The 13,749-nt window shown below is 36.4% G+C and overlaps 1 protein-coding gene across 4 annotated transcripts in view; it reads left to right on the forward strand.

The window, feature by feature from the left end:
• AP3B1 (adaptor related protein complex 3 subunit beta 1) overlaps positions 1-13,749 on the forward strand; it is a 163,270-nt gene that overhangs the window by 61,646 nt on the left and 87,875 nt on the right. For all 4 annotated transcript variants that reach the window (XM_048290851.1, XM_048290852.1, XM_048290854.1 and 1 more), the window contains exons 8-13: positions 2,702-2,863; positions 4,976-5,073; positions 7,691-7,745; positions 7,823-7,894; positions 10,389-10,451; positions 11,351-11,483. In XM_048290851.1, the coding sequence (XP_048146808.1) occupies positions 2,702-2,863; positions 4,976-5,073; positions 7,691-7,745; positions 7,823-7,894; positions 10,389-10,451; positions 11,351-11,483 (583 nt within the window). The remainder of the gene's footprint in view (positions 1-2,701; positions 2,864-4,975; positions 5,074-7,690; positions 7,746-7,822; positions 7,895-10,388; positions 10,452-11,350; positions 11,484-13,749) is intronic.

Here is a 13,749-nt window from a genome sequence, read left to right on the forward strand (position 1 = left end):
AACTGGATTTTAGTAAAGCCTTTGATAGTGTTTTCCACTGCATTATCCTGGAAAAACTGGCAGCCCATGGCTTGGATGCATGTATATTTAAAAAAGTTGCTGGATGGCCAGGCCCAGAGAAGAGTGGTGGTGAGTGGAGTTACGTCCAGCTGGCAGCCAGTTACTAGTGCTATTCCTCAGGACTCGGTACTGAGGCCAGTCCTGTTTAATATTTTCACTGATGACCTGAACAGGGGGATCAAGTGCTGCCTCAGTCAGTTTGCAGGTGACACCAAGCTGGGTGGGAGTGCTGATCTGCTGGAGGGCAGGAAGGCTCTGCAGAGAGATCTGGACAGGCTGGATCATGGGCTGAGGCCGATGGTGTGAGGTTCAACAAGGGCCAGTGCCAGGTCCTGCTCTTGGGTCACAACAACCCCAGGCAGTGCCACAGGCTGGGGCAGAGTGGCTGCAAAGCTGCCCACAGGAAAAGGACCTGGGAGTGCTGGTGACAGCGACTGAACGTGAGCCAGGGTGTGCCCAGGTGGCCAAGAAGGCCAATGGCATCCTGGCCTGGATCAGCAGTGGTGTGGCCAGCAGGACCAGGGTAGGGATTGTCCCCCTGTACTTGGCAGTGGTGAGGCCACACCTCAAATCCTATGTCCAGCTCTGGGCCTAGAAAAGGCACTGACATCCTGGAACGAGTCCAGAGAAGGGCAGTGGAGCTGGTGAAGGGTCTCGAGCACCAGGCTTTTGAGAACTGGCTGAGGGAGCTGGTGCTGTTTGTCCTGGAGAAAAGGAGGCTCAGGGATGATCTTATCACTCTTTGCAACTGCCTGAAAGGTCAGGGTCAAGCAACATGACAAGAGGAAACGGCCTCAAGTTGTACCAGGGCAGCTTTCGATTGGAAATTACAAAGAACTTCTTTGGTGAGGGTTGTCAAGCACTGGAATGGGCTGCCCAGGGAAGGGGTAGCGTCAGCACCCCTAGAGATATTTAAAGGCCTTGTAGGTGTGGCAGTTCAGCACATGGTTTAGTGGTGGACTGGGCAGTGCTAGATTAACAGTTGAACTATATGAGCTGAAGGGTCTTTTCTGATCTAAATAGTACAATGATTCTAAACTTAACACTTGTCTTTCTTTGGCATTGAATATAGTCAGTAGTTCAGCTTGATCTTAAGGGGTTTTGAGTGATTGTTTTCACACTGCCTGGTAACTGTTCTCCATGTGTGGGATGATTAATAGAATTTGGAATAACAATTCTTGTACACCAAGGAGCTGCAGATTTTTTATCTTAGTCTTCTGACTCTTTTATATAATACTTTGCTTTCTTTTCCATCACAATGTACAAATCTTGCAGTATTACATGTCCTCTTTGTCTTAGTAGGTCCTTGTGACTACAAATTCTATGTAATTAGGAGTTCATCACCTTGCTGAATTTCAGTTTGTAAGTTCCCTGGGTGTTGTCATCATCCTTTGTCTGGAACATAATTATTTCCTACCAGATCTTAGGAGATCTGAGAGAGGAGGAATATTCTAAACTTGCAGTTAAATACATGACTATGAGAAGACCATATTAATACTTCTGCTGTTGGGGTATGAAGAAGGACCTTAATCAGATTTAAATTAAGAGTGTTTTCATAAGAGGCTGCTTTATATTGGAACTCTGCTGCTCCAAGTACGTTCCAAACAAACAATTCTTAAAAAAAAAAGGTAAGTCAGAAATGTGAGAGCTCAGGCTGTTTCTTTGTAACAGTTATTAATGAGTTAAATACTGTTTCCAACTCAATATTCCTGTTCAATTCAATAGTACTGATCTGCATGTCAGTTAGCAGTCAAGGCAAGGACATTGAAGACTGCAATCAATGAAGATTGAATTATCCTCCTCCTGTTAGAGGAAGCTTCTTCAGTGCAGGTTGTGATGCACTGGGATCAGGAAGTTTCCTTTCACATTGCCTGTCCTGTAGGCAAGGGAGGAATTCAGTTACCAGTGGTCTTGATATAGCATCCTGAGTTTCTAGTTTAGAACTGTGACTGCCACAAAGATTTATGGGAAGAGAAGTGAGAAAATTAAAGTACTTCAGTTGCTATTGCATAAAATATCTAAGAGCTTGCTAGGCATCCTGTAAAACACTGAGAGCAAAATTGGCATCAAGTAATAAAACTTCCCTTCATATTTCTTCTTTTTTAAAAATTTTTCTGTGCCCTTTCAAATTGTGATAAAAACCAGAACAAAATGACAGGATTAATTAATTGTCACTTCTTTCTTCCCTCCCCCTATCCTCCTACCTCTACTAAAGACATTTTTATGGATTTTTCACTACATCTGAGTTTTGACCAAGGCGTGCAGCCTTGCCTAGTTTTCTGAAGACCTATGTCTTATTTTCATTTGTAGCTGTTTTCCAGAAATGTCACTTTTGGGTCATAGGTTTTAAGTCCAGAAAAGACCAATATACATACCTAAAATATCTGGTTGAATAATAGTAAAGATATTTCATTTGGCTGTACAACTTACTTCTGGGGAAATTTTGTATATATTGTTAATTTGTTTTTCATGTTTGTACATCTACTGTTTTGAGCAAAGGGATAGAAAAGCCAAAAGCTATTTTTAAAAGACATATATAAGTCTTGCATGAAACTGTGGCATTGTATGTTACTTTCTTAATGAATAAAACATGTTGACTCAAATATTCTATGTATGTCCTTGTCATTTTGTCTTTTGATAGGTTGATGAAGTGGTGGATGAATATAGTGAAAATAATTTCTATGCATCTGATGAAGAACAGAAAGAGGAGGATCAGAAATTGAAAACCACCTATACTATGGACCCGGATCACAGGCTGCTGTTACGAAATACAAAGCCCCTGCTTCAAAGCCGAAATGCTGCTGTAAGACAAATTCCTTTTTGATTAAAATGTCAAACTACAAATATCTGGTTTTAGAAAATTTAAAAGATTGAGGAGTAAAATCTACACCTCTTTAAAACTGGTGAAAATATCCTTTAGTAACTCTAGGAGAAGTATGATGGATCTATTTTGAATTTAACTTAGCTTGTAAGTGAAACACCTAAACTGATTTTGATATGTGCTCCAAATAATGTAGACAAACAAAATATTAGAAAAAAGTATGAGAGCATTTGAATCCAACTTACATAGCATATGCTGACTATACCATAGGTAGCTCTTAGTGCTAAAACTCTCAGCAATTAGGATGGCACAAACGGGTAAAGTTTACTGGCACAGTTTGGTGGTACAGATCTACAAAGGAAATCATAATTGTTATTGATGCAGTAATTTGTTCTTTCTTTTGAGTCTCACATTTTAAAAGTAGACTATTATACACCAGGGTTCTAGAGCTGTTGCCTTGTCAAGGTTCCAGGATAGATATGACATCAGCTCTGCATTATATCCATGAGATATTAAAATACAGGTAACTTTTTAGAACTGGAAAAAGCCATGCTCATGGTGAATCATTCTGATGTTAATCAGACCACAGAATGTTCCTTCTAACCTCAGCTTGTCCTGTTAATCAGGACTAGATGTCCTCTGGGAAAAGTCTTCCAGTGAAAATGAACATTCATATCACTGCAAAAACAGTTACTGCACCATGATTAAGTCACCTTGCAACCTATTCTTAATAAGCTAAGCAGATGAGGTTATAGTTCTCCATTGAAACGTATTTCAAGATTCTAACTAATGTCTGACTCTTTCCAAAATCATTTATAATCTGCCAGCCCAGCAGACTTTGGAAACAAATTGATTAAATTTTTACAACTTTTTGCTAAAAATCACTGTTTAGTGTCTGTGATATTTCTTAATTTCATGCAAAGAGCAAGTATGTTTGATGTTTGCCGTCCCACTTCACTGAGAGGTTCAGTTAGTTATTGCCCTCGTTCCATAAATAATTTTCTTTATTCAATGTGGCATTGATTCTCATATTTATGATCTTTAACTTTCTGATATTAAAGTTAACTGAGATGTTAAAGTGCACTTTGAAAAGTGTTATCGAAATCATGCTGCTTTGAATTGCTGTTACGGGGATATTCATACTATTCACAGAATTTACCTGCAAGTAAATTATTTAGTGGCGTTGCCTATGACCTTATGTTTTTTGTCAGCTGTAAAAGATACTTGCAGTATATTACTAAAAATCTTGAAGTTATTTCCTGGCTTTAGGTGTTTTTAATCACTTTTTATTGTTGGTTAATTTTTGTTTCATTGGTACTAAGATTTAAGATACCAAGTGAAGTGTTACCATGAAGGCTTTACTTGGAGTCTCCTTTCTATGATTTGTTCTCTTTGAAACAGAGTTGCATGACACTACTTTAAGAAAGGTTGTGACATGACACTCACTAGCATAAAGATCATATTTTGTCTTTCATATATGAGAAAATTTGAGAAGAAAAAAAAAGGGTTTTAATTGCATATATCTCAGTCTTCTGCATTTTGTTAGCCAGGATATCAGTAATACAACCCTTCAGCTTTTACTTCCTGTTGGATTTGATACTTCAAAAGTTGCTGGTAAAGGCAGCTGGTGTTTTATAAATTGCTTAATAGAATAATGGAATGAAAGATTTTGAGTGGAAACTAGGTAAAAGGTGATATTGAACCTGTAGTAATAAAGGAAAAGCACATCAGAAAAATCTTTAAAGAATATTTCTTTATTAATTTGTACAGCTGATGTTAGCAATACTGATTTATTAAGGATGATACCACTATGTTTGTAATTTGAATTACCTACTGCTTTTTCTTTTTGTCCCTATTCCTATGACCTTCTATTTATTATAGCATGCAGTAAATACTGGGAGGAAGTAAAGGTACTTAATTAGTAAAAATATATTTATTCCAATGTTCTTCCTCAGTCTGCTTTGCTGATTTTGAAGGTATGCGCTTTGCTTTCTGAAGAAGAGTGAGCTGCTAGTCCTGCAGGTGTGAAGCAAATGTGATAGATAGGTATGATGATTTGAAGTTAACATGCTGCTCTGAATGCTCTTCCTTTAGGTGGTAATGGCGGTTGCACAGCTTTACTGGCATTTGGCACCAAAATCTGAAGCTGGTATTGTTTCTAAGTCATTGGTGCGTTTACTCCGTAGTAACAGGTAGGTGAAGTCCATACTTACATCAATGTGTGTACTTTTTTGTGAGAGCTTTGTGCATATTTGTTTAGCCATAGTTATAAGAATGTAACTATTGCAGAATTCATTTCATTTTAAATTTGTCCTGTAATACTCACTTTCACTCAACAAATGAGGATCACTAAAAGTAATTCCATCCAGGGATCATTCATTATTTTCATTCCTATTAGTTTCATTCGTATGACTTCCGTTCTGACAGGAATCATGGCTACCTAGTTAGTATTTAAATAGAATCAGTACTAACTGGTTTGTTTAGTGTCTTGATTTTTTTTTAAATTATTGGAAATTTAGTTCTGTTGAGTCCCCTACTGTCTTGCTAAGCACTAAAGAAGTCTTCTGATGTATATTTTATTTTCCTGCACTGTAATGCAAATCCCAAAATCACTGAAGTCCAGTCCAACTTCCAAGTCTAATCCAACTTCCCTACTCAAGGAGGGTCCGCTGGAGTACAGTACTCAGGACTGTGTCCAGTCAGCTTCTGAGTATCTCAGAGGAAGGAGACAACATATGTGTTAAAATTGGTATTACCACTTGATACTGCTGCATCTTCTGTGTTTCCTCATCTCTGGACGGTTTTTAAAGAACAAGTTTATATTTGATTTAGGACATTCAGTTTTGACTTCATCATCTTCAATATTGTCTGCTTTTCTATGAAAGGTCTTGTCACCCGCATTTCTTAAGATTGTTAGTGTTATTTTTTCATTTGTATTTCACAGTTTTTGCATAACGTGCCAATATTTGCTGCACAGAAGTGTTTTTCTTACCTACTCATACATGAGACAATATTAATTGTTTTAGAATGACTTTTTAACTAAACATGGTATTTTTGGCTAGAACTTTGCTGTGAAAATAATTTACTTTTTAAATCCGTTAGGTCAGACACAAGGATTTTTTAAAAAAACTTCACTTTTATTGTGTTTGGCAAGGTTACTCATCCTAGATGTACCTTAACTTCTCTAAGCCCTTCCATCATAGAGCTGTTTCTCTGTAAACTTCCGCAGCCAATATCTCTGTTGTTTAAAAGTTGGTAAAGAAGTAAAATGGGATTAGGTAGAGTATTCATGCTTTTATTTCAGATAAGAATGAATCACTATTATTTTTGTGTTTGGCTTTATAGTACAGTATACTTCCCATTCTCTTTATACAAAGGTGAGCAAAGTGACTGAAGCAATTTGGCAAATAATGTATAGGGTTAAACTCATACTCACATGTTGAAAGGATTATTTGCATGTGGTTTATTGCTCATCTATACTCAGATTTCATTAAAAGAAAATTCACTTCTTTCCTGTATCTCAACAAGTATCTTAAATGGCACTAGTCTTCTGATTTTTCTGTGTTGAATGGCTTGTCTGTTCTCTGTTAGCATTGTGGGGGAAACACTTTTGCTATTAGAGCCACTTTGAAATAAGCTTTTGCTGTTTGCCCTTGGAGTTATTTGCCTGTGGCCTTTAAATTAATGTCAACTAAGCTATAATCTAGTTAGGGTGAGAGTGCCTGAAAGAGCATTTCATAGCAATTTCCAGTCTTGTTTCATCATGTGCAGCTGACTATTGCCATGCCCCTATGTAAGAATTGCGTAAAATGGGTTTAAAAGAGCTTAAGTACTTCTTTATTATTATTTTTTTTTGTAATCAACAGCTGTAATTGCCTTAGGGCTATTAGACAGTTTTGAGTAAGAGGAGGTAATGGGTATGATGATTTCTCTTATTAGGATGAGATTTGCAGCATGCAAGGATTTGAGCACTCATGGTTCAGAAAAATTGTGTGTAAATTATCACTTAGTTTTTAAGCAGTTGGTGGCACAAAATCTGCACTTTAAAAGCTTCGTACTAGTACCCAGATTTCTTTTTGCTCGGTCCTGTGGAGGCTTTTAAACTAATACATTAATTATGAGAATGCCCTCTCCAAACATGTTTAATGTTTTTGTAGAGTATTACATAAATCTGTAGTTTATATCTTCCAAAGTCTTATTATGTAAAAGTACTAGTTTTCGATAGATGTCTGTGTCTGCCAGTGTATACCCTTGAGTCACAGGAGATCCTGGCCCTTTTTGAAAATTTTTAGAAAAATTCTTAAGAGAAAAATGTCTTAGCAATTCTTGCTAATAGTGCAAGGATTAACTGTTGTTGTAATTAATGCAGTTATTTCAACACTGCAGATAAAGCCCATGTGTTTTTGTTCTCAGCTATGTCATCCTGAAATATTTATTTCAAGAGGGTGGATGAAATCTAAGGCTTTTGTAAGCTATTTCCATTATATTAAAATGATTAGTGGAATTCTGGTGTGAATAAATACCCAAGGCCTACAAGAGGCACCATTGCACTGATGTCAGTGAGTATTTTTGCATATTGGAGTTCTAAAAACTGAGAGCCTGGTTTCATCATGCACCTTGCTTCCTTTGAATCAAATGATGAAGTTAGTTGATGAAGTTGGCAATAAGCTCTGCCTTCTGTGTTTGTGCCAAAACAAATGTGTAACTAACTTGGTGTTCAAACAGAGCTGGACTTTCTTTGCCATGTTGAATTATTCTATGTATCAGTAATTTTGTGGAATGACTCTTATTTTTCTTTTCACATTCTAGGGAGGTGCAGTATATTGTCCTGCAAAATATTGCCACTATGTCAATTCAGAGAAAGGTATACCCTATTTAGAATTTTTTAAATTACATTGTATATGAAACAGGAGAATTACTTGAATATGTTCTGATTTTCAGGGGATGTTTGAACCTTATCTGAAGAGTTTCTATGTTAGATCAACTGATCCAACTATGATCAAAACACTGAAGGTGAGTTTAAAGGCAAATTTTTCTATTTTTCTGCTGGACTAAAAGCAGTTTGCAACAGAAAGGTGAAATGTTTTTCAGTGATATGACACAGGTCATTCTGTGCTGTTTCTTTATCTCGCTAAGAAGTATCGAGTTGTGGCCTGTAGTTACGTCCACAAGTGGCCTTCAGGCTTGTCAGTCTATCTGAAAGTTCTCGTTACCATGTTGCAGGTGGAAGATTTGGTTGTGTTTTCCCCTACAGCTTGTAGGACCTTTAAATGATAAGAGAGCTATTCAAGCAGGCATTCTAACATTGAGAGTTTGACTATTTTCATGGGAGGAAGAGAGTCTTTAATATGCTAACTTACAAAGAGTTTAAATCTGTTCCCCTGTACAAAATGGGGCAGTGTTTGAGTCCCAAATTTTCTTTGAAGTCAGCATTTGACGTGAGAAGTACTTAGGCTTTCCTCAAGGCCGCATCTCAGTGCTTGTTTTCATCTCTTCTCTTGTTGTTTTCTCTGTTCTTATTCTTTAACAAATGTGAAATCCTTGACAAAACAATAGCTAAAAAATTGTCTACTGTTATGTGCCTTTTCTCTTGTTTTGCTTTAGATTGTCACAGGCACTTGTGTTTAGGAGTGAAGGTACAGTTTTCTGAAAGAAACCTTATTTTTTTTCTTATATTCGTTTTACATGCATGTTGCACCTTCATTATATGTCCACGATAGCTATGCAAAACTATAAGGTTTTTATACAAACTAAATATACTTTTGTATTTTATACCAATGATAAGACTTAAGTAAATTTGAGGCAGTTGGAAGCAAAATGATATTCTGTACATTTTAGGAATATTGTGAGGAATGCCTCACAATAATCCAAGAATAGTTGGTCTGATAATTATAGAAAGTTGATTTATTTAAATTCCTAGATTAATTGGTAATATAATGGAGATGAAGTGGAGAAGTAAAAATTGTGATTTTTTCTTTCTTTGTCTCATTTGTTTCATGATGGCTGAAAAATCTAGAAAACGCTAAACTTGTACCTACATTAAAAAATCTTGTGGTTTTCTCCCTCTCCTACCTCTGTAGTTCAAGTCTATCTGCTTTAAGATAGAATGATGAGACCCATGGAAGTAATCAATATGTAGGAACACCCTTAAATTCATCTGCTGTACTGTTTGGATTTCTGGTTTTTTTGTTTACCAACATCAAGTTTGCTTTTTTATCGCTGGTTAGCATTGAGCTTGCATTTTCATGGTTATCTATTTTAACCACAAATTCTCAGTTATAATTAGTTGTCATCATCTCAGAGCCTTTCATTTTCTATACAGTTAAGGTTTGTTCCCAATTATGAACATTACTTTGCAGACATACGTGTTGATTTTTTTTCTTCTGTTTTATTAATCAGTCTTCTACTATCTGGAGTTTTTACAAAGCTTTCCTTAGTCAGCCTTTGGCTTCATTTCCCTGAAAACTGTAGCATCAGTTGAGAACTTTGTCACCTGTCTTCTCATTACTTTCATACTCATATGTGAAAAAGGCCAGCAAAGCTATTTGTGGTATTCCATTGATAGCCACCCTATACTATAAAATAGTCTTCTTTTCTCTTGCCTATTCCTGTTTTTCATTTATCCTCTTGCTTTCTATGCTATTCTAGATACATATCTTTAAGAGCCTTCAATTATATGTGTTATGAAATTGTTTTAAAGTACATGTAGACTGTATCATTTGAGTATCCTTTTCTGGATGTGTCCAAGTCAAAAAATACCAACATATTTCTGAGGCACAACTTCCCTTTGGAGAGACTGGGTTGTGTTTTCAGTTTACTTCATTCAAAGTTAAAACAGCCTGGAAGTATAGCATCTTAACAATATATGCCAAGTGTTGTATATCATCCTTTTGTTCACCAGGAACAAAGAGGAGAGCTTGCAGGGTCTGATGTTGTTGATGTTGATTAAGATCTGATGAGTGTCATAGATGCAAATGTTTCTTTCCTGAGTTTAAAGTTCCTTTATTACAGTTCATCTGAATATAATGGGCAATTTATTTCTCCCCTGATGCAGTTGTGACTTCTGTTATTTCTTCTTACACTGTCATGTGGTTCTTACATGCTAAGGCCTGTTGTGTGACATTGGAAAGCTGACAGAAATATTTCAAGCCCATTTGATAGGCAATGCAACACTAAAGCTCGAGATTATAAAAAATGCATCACTGAACCCTCGAGTCCTGCTTTGTAAACTTTGTAGTCCTTGCAAGGAAAATATGCCTCCTGAGTGCAATGCTGGTACCAGTTTATACTGATATCTGGTATACCCTATTGAATTCTGAGTGGTATATTTTTATACATGTATTTTTAATGGATATTTAATATATTTTATATTAAATAAATATTATATTAAACAAATATTTAATATATTTAAAAATATATTTTATATAGCATAATAGTATAGTGTACATGTGGTTTATAATATTTTAGTTTAACTTTTGATAACATATCTGATTTTTTTTTCCTGTAGCTTGAAATCTTGACAAATTTAGCAAATGAAGCCAACATATCAACTCTGCTTCGAGAATTTCAGGTTTGTGCAAAAGTGTATTCTTTTTATATTTATGATCTCTTTTTCCATTGTTGGATATTTCTTCTAGGCTTAAATGTTTCAAGTTAAAGTATTTTCAAAGATAAAATGTTGTAAGAATGGAAATGAAACCATCTCATACCATAATGGATAAGGGAGCTATTTGTATATGGAAAGGAGTTCAAATGTTTTGTTTCTCACTCTCCTTCCACCTACCAAAAAAAAAAAAAAAAGATGAGAAAAACTCAATCATTCCATATTCTTAAACACAAATGCCAGCAACTTGACTGACACTGGAAGTCACTATATGATAGGGTCTTAATTTTAGCACTATTTGGCCATTAGCATTTATTGCCAAACCTCATTTCCGTAAGTCATTTGATGAAATGGTATTGTCTCCAATATCTTTATGTATCATCAAGATGTTCTGCCTATATTGTGAAACAGCATCTGGCCTTCTCTCTTTCCTCTTTGCTTGTGACGTCTATTTGCATTGCTTCAGTTCTCTGGCTGGATTTCTGTGAAAGGTACTGGTTCTCAGGCAGGTGGGTTATTCATAGTTTCACAGATGCTCCTAGTTAAATGAACTGAAACCTCTCTGAAGAGAGAGCTCATCAACTCCTCCAATCTTGCACATAAACTTATGGCTGTTTTTGGGTAATTGCCCCCTGCCCCAAGCTTTCTTGAAATCAGAGTTTGCATGGCTGTGGGTGACCAAAGCTTTCAAGAAGATGTCTTCTAAAATTTTGTGACAATGAGGTAAAAAAAGTACAGCTTCTAATGTGCAATGTAGCTTTCTAAGTTTAATTTATTATACAGTGTGTCTATCTCATGAAAATAATACGGTAAGTCTTTGGTTGACAAGAGTTACATACTGACTAATGAAAATCCTACTTCCTTAGACTTACGTAAAAAGCCAAGATAAACAGTTTGCTGCGGCTACGATTCAGGCTATAGGCAGATGCGCAACTAACATCACTGAAGTGACTGACACTTGCCTTAACGGCCTCGTCTGTCTGCTGTCCAACAGGGATGGTAAGCTCAAGTTCTCTTTGTTGTCTGAGTAGCTGATGGCATGAAGCGTTTTCTTGGAGAGAACCACACACAGCTTCAGATCACGTTTAAAAGCAAGTGAGAGTTTACTTTTTTAAGAATTTGGCTGACGCAACTGGATAAAAATCCTGCACTTCCAAAGGCTCTGATGTTCACTGACTACTTATTTTCTCTTCTGTTAGAGAAACGAGTTCCTTGTGGCCCTCATGTTTATCTACTTTTCTTAAAATGCTGTGATTGTTAAAGTATGCTGTTTTGATTATCATAGGTAGCAATAGTTACAAGTTCAGTTGCATCAAAGCAGTTAGCCTGTAGAGGGTGCTGAAAGCTTGGAATTTTTTTTTTAGTGCATCAGTGCCTAACTGAAAACACATATTTAATAGTTTTAGGAAAATGGCCCCAGATTTGGCTTAATTTTGTACTCTAGGCTTCTGTTATTTTTGGATAGTGAAACAAAGTTGCAAATCACTAAGGAACACAACAAGGAGCCGATAAAGTCAAATAGGGTATAGCAGCGCAGTAAGTCAATACCTGTTAATATTGTATATCCTTACTAGTTACCAATGAATATGGCAGATTCTTATTTCATAAGAAGTCAGTAATAGGTGTTAATAAATAATGCCAGGAAGGAGAAAAAGTGTGATTTTTGGGACGTGTCCTGGAGCAATTAGAATAGTTCGAAGAACATAGTTGACATTGCTCTCAGCTTTGAAAAGCAGCATTAATGCCTGTCTATATCTCCTGGACATATTTTTCATGGTAATCCTGAGAAGGCCTTTATTTGGGTCATCATTTTGGCAGCACATATTTGGCCAGTGACACACTAGTACACATAGAGCTTTCTCTTATTTGGTTTATGAACTGAGTTGTCTTTCTCAACCACCTCATGATGTGTCAGAAATTTGTGAGTGGCCTCAGTGTATACCTTTGTAGTTTTAATATATGTGACTTTCATTTCTTAGTGCTGTAGATCTTATTGCTGTTAAAGCTTTTCTGATTATCAGCTCTGTTTAAAATGTCTTCCCATATCATGTTACAAAGCCATGTCTGCACAGTGTACCTTCTTGTATTATATTCAATAACAACCATAGTAAAATACAAGCTTCAAAGGCTGTTCTTGATTCTGTCTAATTCTTCTAGCACTCTTCCTCTGAGTAGGCTTCCTTCAGCTTGTACAAATCCCCATATTTCTTCTGTTTAAAATGGAACAGTAAAACTGTCATTTCAGAATACTGATTTTGATGCTTGACAATCCTTCTTTCTGTTTTCTTGCTTTGTTTTTGTTTTGCTAAGAAGGAACCAAGATAAGAGGAGAGAGTTTCTTCTTCTTTTATCGCTGATTGTCAATTTAATATTTTTTTCAGAATCATTCAATATGTATAAATATGTATATATTTATGTATACACACATATGCATGTGCATGTATACAAAGGTCTGTCTCAACAAGATTAGTTTTCATGTCTGTTTCTAAGTAGTTGTCTAGCAAATAAAATTATCTTCTTGTGCTTACTGTTCTGAAAGACTGCAAAGGATATATTGAGGATCTTTTAAACCTGGCAGCTGGCAAATTGCTTTACCATAGCTGCAGTGTCTTTATTCCTTCTTTCAAGGAATGGATAGAATGGCATAATTTACGTGGTACCTTTCCCCAGGTGGCAGGAAATTACCGATAGTCACAGCTTACTGATCATAAGAGTTTTGGCATGGTAAGGGAATAAAAAAGAGATTTAGCATAGTGTAGGATAATAGCTTTAAGAGTCTTAGTTAATCTTGCTTTCCCCCAACTTTCACTCTTAAAGCGTGCAAGCAATTTATTTGCTCTGCTGCTTCTTTCGTGGTCATTCGAAGCCTGGAAGTAGTCTTGCTGCTTTGTGTAGCTTGGTAGGTCCAGCAGGTTCTGAGTTCTGTGAAAGCAGAGTCAGCTCTGCTTTTTCTGTACTATGTTCTTATTATGAAGAATTCACTTGAGTGCAGAAGAGAGGTGCTCATACTAATTCTACCAAACCAAAACAGAATCCTGAAGACCAAGCTTGTGCAAAAAGCTCCTTCTGATTTCATGTGCTTGTTCTGTAACTGTAGATACAACCCAACATGAAGATACCATGGCTGTGTCTGGCATAAGAGCTTTACAGTTAATCATTCTTCAGGTTGGGTGATGAGAGGAAGGGTGTTGTTCCAGAAACAAGGCTCTGGGGAAGTCAAGAACTGCTCTTGAAATTTTCTTTGCTTGCTTATAAGTGACTTAAA

The sequence above is a fragment of the Corvus hawaiiensis genome, chromosome Z, assembly GCF_020740725.1.
Source record: "Corvus hawaiiensis isolate bCorHaw1 chromosome Z, bCorHaw1.pri.cur, whole genome shotgun sequence".
In the NCBI taxonomy this organism is placed as follows: Eukaryota; Metazoa; Chordata; class Aves; order Passeriformes; family Corvidae; genus Corvus; species Corvus hawaiiensis.